Raw genomic sequence first — 19,903 nt, forward strand, 5'->3', positions numbered from 1 at the left:
TGCAACTGGTTATACGACACATGTAGAAACTATGTTGTCAAAGACATAGAAGCACATTAGATTTAATAACTTTTTAAGAGTGCCTAACGTTAATTTTTTTGCCTTGATTATATGAGGTTTACTAAAAATAGCCCCTTACCTCCTCCACTATCCAGAATTCTAGTCTCAGTTGTCACTAACAAGCTGGCTAGGCTAAGTCCCCTAACTTCTGAGTCTCAGTTTCTTTAACAATTCAGCACTCACACGGGTGAAAGCATGAAAACTGTGACCTTAGAAGATGGCTCCAGGGGCATCTAGAACTGCTCTTCAGGCACTCAACTCCAATATGGTTTTAGGGTTAGACCAGGGCTGAGGTGGTGTTACAGATGCTCAATAAAGCTAATAATTTATTTCGGAGAGAGGATAAGTTGGAACCAGAAGAAGTAACGATAAAATATAACAAGCACTGAACTAAGCAGTCTGGGTCTAATCTGAGTTCTCCACAATCTTGGTAAGTCATTTCCCCAATCAGGGCCTGTTACTTAGTCCATAAAATGAGGAGACTAGATTAGATGCTATCTAAAACCTTTGCTAATTTTAACGTTCTACGGATCTTTGAATGCACTTCCTACAAATGTAATGTCTAGGGTCAAGAAAGCTTAGAACTACCTTGTCTCTTCCTTGAAAATCAACTTGGTCACCTCTGCGGTATCAATGCACCCACTAGACTAGTGGGTGCTTCTCCAACTTTTATGAATCATCTGGGGATCATGGTAAAATGAAGATTCTGATTCAGTACATCTATGGTGGGGTAGAGATGATGTATATCTTACAAATTCCTATGTGATGCTAATGCCGTCAGTCCTCAAAAAATAACTGGAGAAGCACAGCAGCAGTCTGCTGTAGTCCTGTTTGAAACCTATGCTGTGGAAGCCATGAGGGCAGTGAAAAGGGCCAGGTAGCTAAGCAGCTCTGCAGAGGAGGTCACTGAAGCAGCAGCTCATTTTCTCTTTTACACATTTCACAATTTCTGTGGTACCTGATGTGGCTTCTGCAACCATCTGCTAAGGGTCAGAAAGCTGGGAAGCTGTTTCAAGCGCTATTTAATTCTCCAGACCTTATTTTATAACCTTTTGCTTTCTTCCCGTCATTTCCTTTTTTAAAGACCTTTAATTTGGATCTACTTTTGGTTTTCTGCTTGGCATTCAAGAACTGGGAAGGCAAATAAGTGTGTGTGTGTGATAAACTGGCAGAGTAAAATTTCAAGATAGGAGAAATGAATTACTTATTAATAAGAGCCAGAAAAATTTCAAGTTGGCAACTAAAATTTAGGAAAAGAGAAATCATAGTGGCTAAGAAGCAGAAGTCACTTAAGCATTAATTTTTTAAATTTTTTATTATTTTTTTCTTCCCCAACCCCCTAGGCATTAATTTTTAAGTGAAAATATAAGATTGTAATGAAACAAATTAGAATAAGAAGAGACCCGTTACTGTATTCACTCTACTCACTGCAAAGTCATGAACAGAATTACAGTTTAAAACTGTGCTCACTCTAAAGTTACCAACTTTGGAAAGGTCACTCATATAAAAGAAATATTCACATAAAAGAAATAAAATACCATATATTACATAACATAAATAATCAGAAAAAAATAATTGATTAAATATAGTGGGACAGTAAATATACTAGTGTTATTTATTTGAAGAACTTTTAGAATAAAATTTAACTTACCTCTGATAAAGCCGAAGAAAAGTGGTTGCAGTTTTTATGCATCAAATGGTAAGCATTGCCTTTGTATTCTTTTCCCAATTCTTCTACAATTTTTTCTATATCATCTTCTAGGAAGTCGGTGCTCCCTAAAACAACAGCTTCTCTTAAAGAACAAAAAAAAAAAAAAGAAAAAAAAAGAAAAAAAAGAATATAGCTGCGTGAGTTATAGGTATTATAGGCATGCTTAAAGACTCATTTCCAGAAATGCTTATTGCCAGGAATATTATGACTGATGTAACAAAGCAGGGTTACTGTGAGAAGACTAAAAGGTAAATGAGGTATTTTAATAATTTCGATTATTTTCTACTTTTTAAAAGCAATAAACTCTTAAGTATACCACTTCTAAATAATACAAATGCAAAATAAGTCATTTTCTTTATTAAACAGTGTCATATTAAAAATATAATATCACAGTTATTTTTATTACTATTACATTGGCAGTTACATTATTAGAGAACCAGATCCATGCTGCAAATATTCTTGTTTAATTACACTCACCATCAAATGGCTGGTCATATTCTCACTTAGAAATAATCTTTTAAGTTATCTGCCACTCGGCTGCAGTGAGATGACTGTCAAATGACTAATTTTTAAAAAAGCATTATAAACCCAAAACCCTCCAAAAGAATACACCAAACCAAAAAGACAATACACCAAACCAAAAAAGCAACCAGCCCTGCCACCACTCCCAAACTACTACCCTGGAAATGCAATAGACATCATTCAATAGAGAGTAGAATTTTAGTCAGATACAAGTCAGGCATCCAAGAAAGCTGACAATACTTAGAAAACCCTTTTATCTAGCAGTTTTGACCAAAGGGAGACCTAAGGAATGGATTCAGGCTGGCATTATAGCACTTCTGTGTGTAAATATTTCAAATTAGTTATAGGTTAAGAGAGTAATTAACTCAGTAGTGATAAAAAGATACAACCCTATACTGAATTTCAATGTTATAACCTCATTTCACTATTTTTCACTTGGCAAGTTAACTATTATAGGTCCAGAAGTTTCTTTAAAGTTCCTTGAAACTAAGATTCTAAATATCACTTTAAATACAAAACTCAGTTAAGGAATGGAAGTTTGATTATTAGCATTCAGGTTTTCAGTGCTGTTTACTACACATAAGCCTCCACAGTACACTCAGATCCATAATTTTAGGTTTATCCATACATATACTACACGAACCTTAACAACAGTTTCTTGGCTAATCTACTCAAATTATTTTAGTTTAGTTATTTCAAGTTTGTAAACAGTGTCGCTTTCATTGGGAAAATGAAGAGATTTTTAAGAGTGTTAAGTAGGTCACAATAAAACTTTCCTCCATCTCCCCCCAAATAGGAGACTGACGGGAAGCAGTCATTATATAGGAAATGTTTTCTAAAGCAGAATCCTATACCAGGTAAAAACACTTTTAAAGTAGACATAGTAACTTCTGTGGGTCCTGAATAAGAGCAACAGACTTCCTTATTTCAGGCACTTTATTTGGCTGATTACTATCTTTACACAACAATTTAGATTTGATTTTAAAGTGTCCGCAACTAAAACAACATTAAAGAAACATTTTAAGTTCCTAGATTTTAATCTACAGAATGAATTCTGTATGCCTGAAAACAAGCTTTGGCATCTAAGACAGTGTAATAAAAATTATCCTCCCTACTTACTTAAATTTAAATGTTTCTCCTAGTTCAGAAGCATTTCCTGGGGAAATTTCAAATATTCCAGAAAAGGGGTAAGGATGGCCACCATAAGCAAATTCTGAAAAGAGAAAACTCATGATTTTTAGTATTTATCACATAAAACTTAACCAGTATGCTGAATCAGATTTAATAAATGATGAGGATAATAATGATACCATCTAAATATTTTTCAATTTAGTAATGCTTTTACAAACATCTTATTTACCTATTGCTTGTATAGAACAGTTGACGTAAAGGACTTGAAACTCTAATAACAAAAGACGCTCAAAGGTAATCCTGACTTCTATATTTACTTTATATTGGCTAGAGGAGACTGGCTAACACTCAAAGGTGAAAAAAGTCCCTGCATTTACCTATCACGCCGAAGTATGTACGTGGTCAGTTCTGTGTTTTGCCACTTTCTAAATTAAAGTGATCAAATTTCAAACCTGGACTTTACTGGAAAAACTGTCTAATAACAATGAGTTTTCATGGTTCCTGAGATGAAGACTCTTGTTTTATCTTTGAGTAAGAGGGAAAAAACATTAGCAAACCAGAAAAACTGAATTCAATTCCCCTCATTCAAGAAAAGATAAGCTGCAAAATTAACATACACACCCACGCACACATAAAGACACACACACCTTCCACAGCACATCTTTAAGCTAGGAGAGAGCTACTTGTACTACAGTGAATGTACATCCAGCCTCATCAGATATAAACTCTCATTCAGAACAAAAATGGAGAACGGTTTCAAATCAGGAAGGAAATAAAATTTCTGGCTACAATTCTGGTACTAGATACTTCGATATTTAAGTGGCAAATCTTAGTAGACTTACTTAAAGTATTCCAAACAAATGCTTAAGTTAATCTTGTCACTTAAAATTTATTAAATACAATCTTATAAGGTCAGAACAAAGCATGGGAAAGAAAAAGGCAATTCTACAATACATTTACTTTTGATTCAGACCTTTCAGGAAAAAAAAGCAATAATGTAGAATAAAAAAGTATTTAGCATTTAATTCTAAAACATACATTAAAAATTTAATGACCGAATTTTATAAAACACTGTAGATAAGGTTAGATGTGGAAATATCGTATTTCAACTTTCTCAATTATGGTAAGGAAAGTTGTAGACCCACTTATTCTTCTATTCAAGAAGCAATAATTCACTTTTAGGAATGTATTTGGCCCTGGCTTTGCTGTTTTGAGCCATGTTTCTAATTATTCCTAAGTCATTTTATGAATGGGAGCAATGATTAGGCAGATAAATGGATAATGGACTAGTATATAAGAATACTTGGGTTCAAGTCCTAGTTCTGTTAATTAGCAGTATGACTTTCAGCAGGTCTGAGCTTTAGTTTCTTCATCTGAAAAATGGAGAAAATGTCTCATGCTCCAATCTACCTCAGAGCAGCGAGGTCATGTGGTCCAAAATTCGATGGCACTTAAAAAAAAACAACTGTAACACACCATACAAATTCAGCTAAAAGGGAATATACATGCAACTTTGGCAAAAGCCAAACCAAACCGGGAGCAAACCCACAGACTACCATTTCACCCGTATCAATACTCCAACCACTGGAACTTTCAGCACAAACCTCACTGCTTTTTGGAATTATCTGGTAGATGCGGTCTTTCAGGTAAAATGGAGCTTATATGGCAGATCTTTATAGCCAATATTTAATATGGTACACTGCACCTAGAAGCAGTTAATTTAGCATATAAAAAAGGGACAGTAAACCACCACACTGACACATTTAAGTAAATGAGCCTTTTCTTTGTATTAGCTGAAGTTGTTATGTAGTCTTCAGGGGTAACTGGGAGTAAAGTGCAGTAACATTATAGCAAAGACTTCCTAGCTGAAGCAAATAAAAGCATTTCTGCTATATGGTGAGTTTATGATTCAAACTAGTATATTATTACAAGCTTGATGAAATCAGCAATGTGATCTGTCTTATGCAGAACATTCTACTTACAACTTGATCAGGAGATTATCTTGTGTCAAGAGAGAATTAGAACAAAGGAAAAAGCTGCTGAAACAGAGCTGCTTGATTTAGTGGCTCCAGTTATGTTTATCATAATGAAGGGTAATAAAGAATAAAAAGGGCTGAGTTAATGACAAAGGCCATCATTCTTAAGCAAAAAGCTAGATGTAATCAAAGGCAGGATTTGCTCAGCAGTATTTTTAAACTTTATATATTTGTAGGTCTACAAAAACAAATTTATTACTGAAATTCCCTCAGGAAATTGGTATTTCAAGTTTGACATTCTAGCACCAACCCTTTTCCAATCAAAATGATTATTTTTATCACACTATTTTTCAAAGTGCAAGGTTTCTTAGGAATGCCAATACATATTAAGGCAAAACTGTCATAGTATAACAATCTTGAAAGGAAAATATTTTTTAAGACATAGTACCTAGAATAAAAGATAACCAAATCAATGTACACTTGTGTACTTTGAGTACTTTCTCCCCAGATACATTCCACTTTGGGTATTTTTCCAAAATACAGTATAAACAAATATGGGGAGATTTTCTTCTACTTTTTAAAGTATGGAAGTACTTCAAAAAAAAAAAAAGGAAGAGCTACAGTCATGATTTTGCAACTCCTTTAAATGAGAAAAATCTTCAGAAAGTATGTTTAGACTGTGTGTACACGTACCTCTGCCATATACTTCAATTCCTGAATGAAAAACTCCAATTCCGATGGATGAGGTGTATTCGTTCATCCAATACTGAAGAAGAAAAAAAAAGATTCAGAATATTTGTTCATTTATAATTCAAATCCACGTTATAGGAGGCTACTAATTTCCAAATCTTTTACTGAATATTTAGGCCTTTCTAATCCCATTTCTTGGTATTTTCCTTACAGGTCTGAAACTCCCATGATAACGACGCATTCAGTCCTAACTCTGTGCCATTGCTTATGCCACATCCCATATGGAATTCAAATGAATGTCTCAGTTTGTGTATCAGCACCTTTTCTAAGGCTTAGCACATAAGCCATAAAATCTAAACCTGGTTAGGTTGGGGAAGTGATATAAAAGCTCTCCTGTTAGTGACTTTTTAAAGAATCACATATAATATCTGTGTTCATACCTATTTTTCTTCTATCTTAAGCGTTCCCTTTCATTCTCTGGTATGCTCCCTTAAGACAGGGATATTTTATTCTTTTTCAAAAGCATTTGGCATATATGTCCTGATTCAGCTCAAAGCTTGATAATGATAATATTAGGAATAAATAACATGAGGCACAAAGATTAGAACAATCTTCTTACTGTTGGCATGAAGAAAAACTTCCCAGAAAAGGCAATATCTGAACTGAGTTTTTAGGAACAAATGAGATTTCCCCACACAAAAAATATGGAAGGTAAAGTGAGGTTGCTGGGGGAAGGTGGTGGGGAATGAGAAGAAATGCCAGGTAGAGGGAAGTGGATGTACACAAGTAATGTGATGTGAAATTCTGTGAGATGACTGTGAAAGGGGTTAGTGTGGAGGGGAGAGGGTTACACCTAGAAGGTAAAGGAGTTAATGCTAAACAAACACTTAGGTAACACTTAACAGTGTTACAAACCTATTTGATTTCTCCCAGGTTAGAGGGTAGATGATTTGATTTTAATTTTTCTAGGTTTATTCAAGTCTTAACCTTGGCTTCAGACCCCCAGACAGTTTCTCCCAGACCTGGGAAAATGCACATTCTCATACACTGCTGGAGGAAGCATAAACGATAAGGGAGACTTTTCCCCCTAAAATGTTACTGGAAGAAAAATTAAACAATAATAAACAAGAAACATTTAAAAAAGAACAAGGGACTGTCTCATCTAGATATCAAAATAATCATTAAAACAGTATGGTACTGGGCTTCCCTGGTGGCACAGTGGTTGAGAGTCTGCCTGCTGATGCAGGGGACATGTGTTTGTGCCCCAGTCCGGGAAGATCCCACATGCCGCGGAGCGGCTGGGCCCGTGAGCCATGGCCGCTGAGCCTGCACATCCAGAGCCTGTGCTCCGCAATGGGAGAGGCCACAACAGTGAGAGGCCCACGTACTGCAAAAAACCCCAAAAAACCCAAAAAGAGAAAAAAACCCAGTATGGTACTGTTGCAGGAACATCCTTGTATACATAAGTATCTGGTATATGAAAAAGGTAGTATTTAAAATTAATGATAAAGAATAAGTTATTATAAATGTGTTGATAAAATTGACTATGCATAAAAATACATTTCACACATCTAAAACTTTCAGTGTTTCTAAAAATAATCGTATAGAAGAAAATAAAATAGATTTAAAAAATCTTAAAATGAACTTATCTACAAAACAGAAACAGACTCACAGAATTAGGAGAATGAACTTATGGTTCCCAGGGGGGAAGGACAGACTAGGAGTTTGGGATTGACATGTACACACTGCTATATTTAAAAGAGATAACCAACAAGGACCTACTGTATAGCACAGAGAACTCTGCTCAGTATTCTGTAATAAGTTTTAAAAATAAAGAAAAAAAAATCTTAGATGGGAAAAGCCAACCTAAGCAAAACCTAGTATAGAGGAAAACAACAGATATTTAACATAAACATTTACAACTTTTTATTGTGTAAAACTACACAAACAAGAACAAAAGATAAACAATACACAGGGAGAAAAAAGTTGTTAACACTAAGATCAGTATGAGAATACAAATCTTCCTCTCTATCTCATCCTATTTGATTCCTGATTTTGGACAGTCTGAATTTAGATGGCAAGTTAGGAAGGTGAGTGACACCTTTTTATCTGAAACAATTTGATTTTGGATGGAGAGTAGCGAGGGTTACATATAGTAAGGGATTTCTCAAAGCATTTACCCAAATCTATTTAATGCCAGAATTTGGGCAGCAAAAGTTCAGACAGCAAGGGATACTATATACAAAAACTCCACTAAAAAAAATAACTCCCACAGACAAAAGTGAGCAATCATAGAAGAAATCAGTGGCTAACAAACATGGACTAGTAAACAGATCTCCTTAGTAACAGAAAAATGCTAATTAAAACAATAAGTTACCATTCATTTTTTTTTTGGCCGCTCAGCTTGTGGGATCTTAGTTCCCTGACCAGGGATTGAACCCAGGCCCTAGGCAGTGAGAGTGCACAGTCTTAACCACTGGACCACCAGGGAATTCCCTACTTTTTTTTTTTCTTTTATTCATTGTATTGGCAAATATACAAAATATTGCTAATACTTAGTGTTGGTAAGGATGTCAGGAAGATACTGCAGAAATGTGAATCAATGACAATTAATTAACCATTCTACCTCCTGGAATCTAGCCTACAGAAATGCTTGAACATAGGCAGACATGTTCCAGGGTGTTAACTGCAGTTGTCTATAGCACTGAAAAACTGGAAACAATCTAAATATCGATAGGAAAATGGCTACATAAACGATGGTAAATCCATATTATGAACTATCATACAGCTACTGAAATAAATGAGTTAACTCAATACGTAAGGGCATAAAAAGATATCTAAGACACATAAAGTAAAAACACCAGGTCATACTACATCATCTGTAGCAAGATCACATTTTTGTAAGTTAAATAAATTGGCCCCGAGTGTATGTTTACATGCTAAATATGGAAAAATAAAACCACCACCAATTACAACAAAAGAAAGTTTGAAGCATTACAGATCAAACTGTTAACAGTTTGGGGGAGGGGAGTAGATATAGCGCAGGGGTGGGAATACAGGTGTGTAAAGGAATACTTTCACTTTTAACTCCATACATTTCAGGACTGTTTTTCTGAATTTTATGAATTATGTGTATTACCAACTTTTATAATTAGAAAAATGTTAAAGTAAAATACTATATTATCTTAGCTTAACAGGCTTCAATTTATTTGAACATTTATACTATCTTAAAAGAATAGGCTGCATATATATAAAACACAAGCAGCAGCATTATCTGTAGTAGCAAAATACTGGTAACAACTTATATGTGCACATATAAGGTACTGGCTGAATAAACTATGATAAACAATATCTGGAATATACAAAGCCATAAAAAGAAGGGGGATACTCTCGAGAAACTGATAGGGAGTAATTTCTAGGATATGTTAGGCGAACAAAAGGAAAAGAAAAATGGAGACATGGCAAAATGATACAGAGGCTGGTTTGATGGTGCTTTCATTGGTCAACTTTGGGAAAATCTGAATATCAAAAAGAATAACGACAATAATGGACTATAGCATATTGAATAACAAATAATCTGAGTCCACAGTAGTATCAAAAAAAAAACCCCCAAACCCCCATACAAAACAGAATAGAAAAACAAAAAGTGAAGGGAGAGAAAGCTCTTTTTACAGAGGAAAGTCACCTAATAAATATGAAGTAAAGGCAGAATTAAATAATTTTGCACCTCCAGCTGATGCAGGCAAGGATCATGGATGCTAAAACCATTGGGAGAAGGTTGTTGAAGAACAATGTTCCCATGGTCTTAAAGTATCAACCTCACATTTTCCTAAATTATAAGGAGAAAAGATACCTTAGCAATGGAAAATTATGGTGAGTATCATCTTATCCAAGTGATTAAACTGAGTGTCATCAACAGTTGGACAAACTGATGTTATGTGCCTCCTGATGTGATGAAATAGAAAGCGTTTCCTTTGTTAGTTTTCTTTTCAAATATATTAAACAGAATATAATCATAAGGAAAAATCAGATAAGTCTGGACTGCGGGACATTCTATAAGAAAAGCAGCCTGGTCTTTTAAAAAATAATGACATTAAAGTCAAAAGAAGGGCGGCTATTCTTTAAGGAAGATTAAAAGGACACGATAACTATCAATATATACAACGAAGGAGCTCTGACTGGATCCTAGATTAAAAAAGAACAAAAAGCCAAAGACATTATTGGGATAATTGGGGGAAATATTAATATGGATTGTTCATTAGATAAATTATTGTATCAACTGAAAACTTCTTGGGTTTGGTAAATAGTACTGTGGTTAAGTAGACAATGTCTTATTGGGAAATACATGTTGAAGTATTTAGAAATGAAATGTTATAATGGTTGTGACATTTTCTGTGTGCGTGTGTGTAGAAGACGGTAAAAGAAAACAAATATGGTTAAAAACTGGTGAATCTAGGTGAAGAGTGTACAAAACGTACTCTTCTTTCACTTTTTTTTGAAGATTTAAACATTTTCAAAATAAAAAGTTAGTGGGAACCAAAGAGAACAATGTACTCCTTGTCTCCTTCCGACAGAAAAGATACCTTTCCAAGTTTCCTGCTATCCTCCTCCTTTCTCCCCTGCCTTTTACAGAAAGAGAGTAGAAAATACCACAAGCTGATCATACTAGTCTGCATAAAAATTCTGCTAGTCTTTTTTAAAAAACTGAGTTATAATTAACATAGAATGTTATATTAGCTTCAGGTATACAACACAGTGATTCAATATTTTTATATGTTATGAAATGGTCACCACAATAAGACCAGCTACCATCCATCACCATATCAAGTCATTACAATATTATTGATTATATTCCCTATGTGGACATCACATCCCCATGACTTCATTATTTTATAGCTGGAAGTCGGTATCTCTTAATCCCCCTTCACCTATTTCATCTATCTTCCCACCCCACCCTCCTATGGCAACTACTATCTATGAGTTTGTTTCTGTTCTGTCTTGTTTGTTCATTTGTTTTTGATTTTTTTTCAGATTCTACATATAAGTGAAATCATATGGATTTTTTTTTTTTTTTTTTGCGGTATGCGGGCCCCACACTGCTGCAGCCTCTCCCGTTGCGGAGCACAGGCTCCGGACGCGCAGGCTCAGCGGCCATGGCTCACGGGCCCAGCTGCTCCGCGGCATGTGGGATCCTCCCGGACCGGGGCATGAACCCGTGTCCCCTGCATTGGCAGGCAGACTCCCAACCACTGCGCCACCAGGGAAACCCTGGAATTTGTTTTTCTCTGACTTATTTCACTTAGCATAATACCCTCCAGAAATATTTACGTTGCTGCAAATTGCAAGATTTCATTCTTTTTTTAATGGCTGAGTAATATTCCAACGTGTGTGTGTGTGTATACACACACACACACACACACACACACACACACATACATACGCACCACATCTTCTTTATCCATTCATCCACTGATGGACATTTAGGTTGCTTCTATATCTTGGCTACTGCAGTCAGTGGTTTCCTTGGCAGCCAACTTCTAGGACTTAAATTGTCTCTTCCAATTGAGAAATCTCATTGCTTATATTGTTTACAACCAATAATTTGATCTACTAACTGATTTCCTTAACAATGACACCAACAGGCTTTTGTTCTGGATGCAGACAGCTCCTACTTAAAGTTACCTGTTCTCTTTTTACAGTGTGAGCACTTCTCTTTCAAAATATAGAGTATTTTAAAAAAGAGACAGATATAAAATTGTTGTCTGCAATAATCGAAAGGTTTTAAACTCTTAGTAAATCGAACATTTATTTCCATTTAATGTATAGTATCGCTTAATTTTAACAATTTATCTTTTGTTGACCAGTAAACAGCATTCTGAAAGTGCTTTTATAATAAATTTCCATAATGGGAATCTAAATGTTTTATTAAGAGATAGAAAGTCTTTCACTGATTAAAAAAAAAAATCTGCACACTTATTTTTAGCCAAAGAGTTAAGAAAGGGTTAGGATGGGAATGTACTTGTCAGAATGGGGATCCTGGATTCAGAAATCTTTTATTCTCTGCTGTTTCACAGTTGAAAATAATCTCTTCCACGTTAGAACTTCTGTATGTTGCCTGTGTGTGTGTGTGTGTGTGTGTGTGTTGTGTGTGTGTATATGTATATACATACTTTAGTCTGAAATTTCCCTGTATTCAAGATTTTACATTATACATATAAAAGGTTATGTTTTGACACATTTCATAAACTGGAAAATCTATAAAATGAGAGAAACTTAAATATGAGAGAGAAATGTACCATCTAAAAATCTGGTCAGTCCTTTGGATTGTACTATAATGAGATTTGACCTATGTAAGGTTTCTAAAGAATTGCTGAGACACTGCAATGAAAAATGAATACCTGACAGGCTTTGCAAGTGGTAATGTTACCTCTACTCTCAGATGGAAAGTTGGACAATCAGGTAAAGTGTTTCTGCTCAAGGGTTAGGCAGCCGGCAAGTGGCTAGGAAAAGGATTTCTTAACCCAGAGATATTCCTTTGAACAGTATTAAAAAGCAGAAGTTACCCGCTCTTAACATTACTTGTTTCCTAAAGGCTGTCTCAATCAATATTCTGTGCCAGGCAGGAATTAACGCTGATGTTGCTTATTCACTGTTAGCAATAACAATGAGGGACTCAATAGTTCTTTGCTTTTCATGTTCTTTGTACCTTCTATCCTTAGAAAGGGCCCCAAATGTTAAGAGTTAATTCATTTTCTAGATTAAAGCAACTATTTACTAGTTAGAAATCTATTACTAGATATCACTACTGACCTTACAGAAACAAAATGATTATAAAGAATACTATAAGCAACTGTATACTAACAGATTAGATAACTGAGATGAAATGGATAAATTCCTGGAAACACACGAAGTACCAAAACTGAATCAAGAAGAGAGAGAAAATCTGAATAGATCTATAATGAATGGGAATAAAAAAAAGAGAATGAATTAGTAATTTTAAAACTACCCTCAAAGAAAAGCCTACAACCAGATGATTTTGGTGAATTCTACCAAATATTTAAACAAGAATACTAATTCTTCATAAACTGCTCAAAAGAAAAGGGGACTCTTCCCAAATCATTCTATGAGGCCAGTATTAATTTGACACCAAAACCAGACAAAGACATCATAAGGAAACTACAGATCAATCTCGTATGAATACCCACTCAAAAATCCTCAACAAAATACAAGCAAATTGAATTCAGCAACATATAAAAAGGATTATACACCACGACCAAGTGGTATTTATTCCAGGAATGCAAAACGGATTTGACATCCCCCCAAATCAATTAATGTAATATACCATAGCACTAGAGTAAAGGACAAAATCCACAAAATACAACACTTTTCATGACCAAAACACTCAACAAACTAGGAATATAAGGAAACTTCTCCAACTTGATAAAGGTTATCTATGAAAAACTCACAGCTCACATCATACTTAATGGTGAAAGACTTAATGCTTTCCCTTTAAGATCAGGAACAAAACAAGGATATCTGCTCTTGCCACTTCTATGAAACACTGTACTGGAGATTCTAGCCAAGGTAAATAGAGAAGAAAAAGAAATAAAAGACATTCAGATTGGAAAAGAAGTAAAATTATTTCTATTTGCAAATGACATGATCTTGTATATAGGAAATTATAAGTAATCTACTAAAAAAATACTAAAACCAATAATAATAAACAAGTTCAGGAAGGTTGCTGGGTACAAGATTAATATACAAACATCAACTGTAATCCTATATACTAGCAGTAAACAATACAAAAATGAAATTAGGAAAACAATTCCCTTTAAAGTTGCAGTAAAAAATATTTAGGGATAAATTTAACAAAGAACTACATAACTTTGTAAGTGAAAACTATAAACATTACTGAAAGAATTTAAAGACCTAAATAAATGGAAAGACATTCCATGCTCACAGATTAGAAGACAATATTGTTAGGATTGCAGTACTCTCTGAATTGACCTGATTCATTGCTATCCTTATCCAAGTCCCAGCTGCCTTTTCTGCAGAAATTGACAAGCTAATGCTGGAAATTCAAGGGACCCATGATAGCCAAGACAATCTTGAAAAAGTTGGAATACTCACACTTCCTGGTTTCAAAACTTAGTACAGGGCTACAGTAATTAACACACTGTGTAACTGGCACAAAGACAGAAATACAGACCAATGGAATAGAATCCAGTTCAGAAAGAAACCCTTATATTTATGGTCAACTGATTCTCAACAAGGGTGCCAAGACAATTCAATGGGGGAAATGAACAGTATTTTCAAGAAACTGGACTGTGACAACCGGACATTCACATGCAAATAAATGAAGTGGGACTCCTACCTCACACCATATACAAAGATTAACTCAAAATGAATCAAAGACCTAAATGTAAAAGCTAAAACTATAAAACTCTAAGAAGATAACAAAAGTATATCTTCATGATCTTAAATTAGGCAACAGTCTCTCAGTTGTGACACCAAATATACAAGCAACAAAATAAAAAAAATAAATTGGACTTCATAAAAATTAAAACCTTTCGTGATTCAAAAGACACCATAAGTAAAATGAAAAAGCAACCCACAGACTGGGAGAAATTTGATAAGGGATGTATATCCAGAATATATAAAGAACTCTTAGAAATCAAGAACACCACAAATAACCCAATTAAAAAATGGGCAAAGGATCTAAATAGGTGTTTCTCTAAAGAAGACAGACAAATAAAAACTACCATTAGATGCATTTCACACCCACTCAGATGACTATATTCAAAAAGACAGATATAACAAGTGTTGACAAGGATGCAGAGGAACTGGAATCCTCATACACTGATGATGGGATTTTAAAATGGTACAGCAGTTTTATTTTATTTATTATTATTTTTAGTTAAAAAATTTTTTAATTTTATATTGGAGTATAGTTGCTTAACAATATTGTGTTAGTTTCAAGTGTACAGCAAAGTGATTCAGTTATACATATACATGCATCTATTCTTTTTCAAATTCTTTTCCCATTTAGGTTATTACAGAATATTGAGCAGTGTTCCCTGTGCTATACAGTAGGTCCTTGTTGGTTATCTATTTTAAACACAACAGTGTGTACATGTCAATCCCAAACTCCCAATCTATCTTCTCTTCCCACCCTTCGCCCCTGGTAACCATAAGTTTGTTCTCTAAGTCTGTAAGTCTATTTTGTAAATAATTTCATTTGCATCATTTTTTTTTTAGATTCCATATAAGCTATATCATATGATATTTGTCTTTCTCTGTCTTACTTCACTTAGTGTGATAATCTCCAGGTCCACTGTGTTGCTGCAAATGGCATTATTTCATCCTTTTTAATGGCTGAGTAATATTCCATAGTATATATGTAAAACAGTACAGCAGTTTTGGAAAAATTTGGCAGTTTCTCAAAAAAATATTAATCCTAAAGTTACTATATGACCCACAATTTCACTCCTGGGTTTATACTCAAGAGAAATGAAAATATATAGTCACACGAAAACTTTTCATCTATGTTCACAGTAGTATTACTCACTATAGCCAAAAAGTGGAAACAACCCAAATGACCCTTAACTGATGAATGAATAAATACAGTGTGGTATATCTATAAAATGTAGTATTATTTCTCAACAAAAAGGAAAGAAGTACTGATGCATGCAGCAAATGAATGAACCTTGATAACATTATGCTAGGTGAAATAAGTCAATCACAAAAGACCACAGAGTGTATAATTCCATTTATATGAAATGCCTAGAATAGGTAAATTTATACAGATAGAAAATAGATTAGTGGCTACTTATGACTGGGAGGTTTGCAGGGAAATGGGGAGTGACTGCCAATGGGTATACGGTTCCTTTCTGAGGTGATGAAAAATGTCTAATATTGAATGCAATGATGGTTGTAAAACTCTGAATATACCAAAATCCACTGAATTATACACAAAGGGTAAACTGTATGGTATGTGAACTATATCTCAATAAAACTGTTTAAAAAATGCTAGGAATAGAAGTAAAGGATCTACTAACTTGTACCAAATGGTAGAAGAGTATATACTTTCACAGTTGGCAAACCTAAACAAAAACTATTCTATAAATATCATGAATCCTCCAAGGACAAAATTTCCTGCAGATACTTATCCCCAATCAAAAACTTTAGATTATTTCTCAAATTACAGACCGCATTCCTAATTCCAGATAGCTGCCTTCAAAAACATGCAGAAAACAGACTATATACAAATAACATATCAAGAACAGAAAAAAAAAAAAAAAGGGAATTCCCTGGCGGTCCAGTCGTTAGGACTCTGCGCTTTCACTGCCGAGGGCCTGGGTTCAATCGCTGGTCAGGGAACTGAGATCCCGCAAGCCACGCAGCAAGACTGAAGAAAAAAAAAACCCAGGAAAAAAAATCCTCTAAATATACATATTCTGGTCAACCACCGCTCATATATAAACAGCAGCACATTACTGAATAAATATTATGAAGTAAATGTGATGTTTTTCTTTGGTGTGATTTTTTTTCTGAATGGACTCCAAAGAAAAGTGGGTAAGCCTTCCACAGAGATGCTCTCTAAAATGTTCTTGTTTCTGTTAGCGTTTCCTAGCTCTATTATCAGAGAACACGCCTGGAAGGCTCACTCTTTAAAAACTGGGCAGGCTGCCTGTGGAAGACATGTGTTTAATTCAAGGTCAGCAAGCCTTATCTAGTCCTTCTGCCTCAAAGTCCTGCCAAGGCTATGCAGACAATATGGATGATGCCTACTTTAAGTGGAGATTTAATGATATAACTGTAAACAAACAGAGAAAGTACAGCAGTCCTATTGCACCCACGGGGGATTGGTTCCAGAACCCCCCCAGATTCTCAAGTCCCTTATTTGAAACGGTGTGGTACAGTCAGACCCCTGCATCTGCGGATACGGAACGCCGGCTGTGTATGAGGACTGAGTCTTTTACTAAATGATTTCAGTTGTGAAACTCTCCTACAATGATTTGCTGTTGGTAGTTATTCATGTAATTACTATCCTCTCATAGTTTAAGATTTTTGAAATTAATAGTAGTGTTTCTCAATGCTCCTCTAACTTGTTTTCCATCCTTTGTCATTACTTTAAAAAATTATTTACCACTGTCAAAACATTTCACATGGCATCTCTGGAATAAAAATCTCCCTACAAAGCTCAAAAGAGCTTCTCAAACTTGCTATGTGGAAATTCATGCTTTTGTAGAACCACAAAACATTGATATTTTCTAACAGAAGATATAAATATGCAACACGAAATCACAGCCAAGAAAATGTATCCATGAAAAAACAAACAAACCAAGCTGCTGAATTAGATATGACTGGATGTTAGCAAGATTTCTGTTAATTTTTGTTGGGTACGTCTTCATTGATTTTGTTGTCTAAATAGCAGCAGATGCCAAAAGTTTGAAATTATATACTTGGGAAAAATGGATAATACAGGACAATTTTATTTAAAGCTTAGCTTTTTATTTGAATTGGGAAAAGACCACTTTTATTGCTAGAGTTTTTCCAAGTCTAAGAATACAACAAGTATTCAGGAGACTAGTTGAACTATTGCTCTGAGACAACTGCAGAAGCTGGGATGAAGAGGTATATATGATGACACTGGGGCCAGCCCTGCAGAGAAAGCTTACCACACAGGGCCATGCTGTGTGAGGCAGGAGTGAAATGGAACACTAGGGGCAGATCCACTAAAGGAAACTATACATTCAAGTTTACCCAATGCTGACAACTATACAATCTCTCAAGGATTATATGAAAAATCAGATGTTTTCATTTGAAAGTTTACAGTTTGATTCTTCTCAAACTTTTCCCAACATACCAAAGGAAAACAGTAAACCAGCCAGCTGCTACCACAAAAGAGTATCTCTCAAACCACCAAACAACAGCAGAGTTACCACAACATGTCCATGTCAACCACCTACTAAACCATTTGGTTAGCTTAATCTAAGGCTATCTTTCCCTTAGGATCAAACAGGAAAGCCCACAACGTTCTTGTGTTCCAGTCTGGATCACAAGAGTATTGCTTCTATTACCTTTGAATTTACTTCAGAGTTTATTGCTTGGATAGAAAAAGCTTGATCCAAGCATTACAATGAACAACGTTGAAGCATTTGAACTATAGTGGAAAGACACTGGGCTGAGTGTCAGGAGATGGGGGTTCTTTGCCTTGTTTTCTTCACAGATATTTGGTAACTTTAAAAAAGTTTTTTTTAATTTTATTTAAAAATTTAAAAAAATTTTATATTGGAGTATAGTTGATTAACAATGATGTGTTGTTAGTTACAGGTGTACAGCAAAGTGATTCAGTTATACCCATACAAGTATCCATTCTTTTTCAAATTCTTTTCCCATTAGGTTATTATAGAATATTGAGCTGAGTTCCCTGTGCTATACAGCAGGTCCTTGTTGGTTATCTATTTTAAATATAGTAGTGTGTACATGTCAATCCCAAAGTCCCAATCTATCCCCATCCCACACTAATATTTGATAACTTTTAAAGATACCCAATATGTCTCAAAAAGTGTTTGATTCCAATTCAGATCCTGGAGCCAGAACACCTTGGTTCAAATTCTGACTTCATTATTTACTAGTTGTGTGACCTGGGTAAAGATATTTATCCTCTCTGTCCTTATTTATAAAATGGAGATAATAAATAGTATCTTCCACAGAGGACTATTATGAGGATTAATAAAGTAGTATGTATAAAGTACTTAGAACAGTGCTTGACCTATAGTAAACATTAAGCATTAGTAGTAGCAAACACATATATTGATAATATGATCCTTCCCTAATACTCTGTTCTACAAATTGGTAAAGGGTCGTATGCACGTGTAAATAATCAGATTGGTTCTGGCTACCTGTTAATTCTCAGAATTTTCAAGAATCTTTGGGAGTTGATGTCAAATCACCAAGAGCAGTGACTCACTAAACTGAACAGCAAACAATGGCAAAGTTAATTTGACTCTAAGACTCCTATAAGCAATGATTTATATTCTTGAAAAGTACAGATCTGAGTAAAAGGTCTCTGTAAATAAGGCAGTGGTTTTACAGGATTCTTATATATTCATGAAGGACATGAGCAGAGGGCTGGAGAACCAATCTCACTTTGGTGCTAGGACCTTACAGTCTTGTACTTCCTAAGTCCATGGAGGTGGCAAGTAAGTAAAGAGAGGAGGGCCAAGGAAGGACCACTAATACATGCTTTACCTCCTTTGATACCAGCCAGTGTCACTGAAGTTTAGAAGGCTTATCAAAGCATTCCAAATTATTAATATAAAAAGGTAAGAGGAAACCATTCACAGAAAAGTTATCATCTTGAAATATGTGGGAAGGCAATAAATACATAAACTATAGTTAACTTTTTTTTTTTTTTGCGGAGCACAGGCTCTGGACGCGCAGGCTCGGCAACCATGGCTCACGGGCCCAGCTGCTCCGCGGCATGTGGGATCTTCCTGTACCGGGGCACGAATCCATGCCCCCTGCATCGGCAGGCGGACTCTCAACCACTGCGCCACCAGGGAAGCCCCAACTATAGTTAACTTTCGAGCTCAATCTTGCTTCAATGAAAAAATTGGCCTAAATATTTCTATTTATTATTTTAAAGCATTGCTTATAGAAGTGAACTGACTGTACTATATTATAGTCATATATTAAAATGTTAAGTTCTTCTTCTGATAGAGAACTTTCATTAAACTTCATTTTAGTCAGTGATTTGCTTTATTCATTTAATAAAATGTTACGCTTCCTGTTTGAAAGCAACAGC

At 35.0% G+C, this 19,903-nt stretch overlaps 1 protein-coding gene across 2 annotated transcripts in view; it reads right to left on the reverse strand.

Moving 5' to 3' along the window:
* DESI2 (desumoylating isopeptidase 2) overlaps positions 1-19,903 on the reverse strand; it is a 42,613-nt gene that overhangs the window by 8,331 nt on the left and 14,379 nt on the right. The window contains exons 2-4 of one of the 2 annotated variants that reach the window (XM_079925701.1): positions 6,094-6,166; positions 3,413-3,506; positions 1,712-1,853 (exon numbers count right to left, since the gene is read on the reverse strand). In XM_079925701.1, the coding sequence (XP_079781827.1) occupies positions 1,712-1,853; positions 3,413-3,506; positions 6,094-6,166 (309 nt within the window). The remainder of the gene's footprint in view (positions 1-1,711; positions 1,854-3,412; positions 3,507-6,093; positions 6,167-19,903) is intronic. The other variant, XM_079925702.1, reaches the window with a different exon arrangement.

Source organism: Stenella coeruleoalba, assembly GCF_951394435.1.
Source record: "Stenella coeruleoalba genome assembly, chromosome: 1".
Taxonomy (NCBI): Eukaryota; Metazoa; Chordata; class Mammalia; order Artiodactyla; family Delphinidae; genus Stenella; species Stenella coeruleoalba.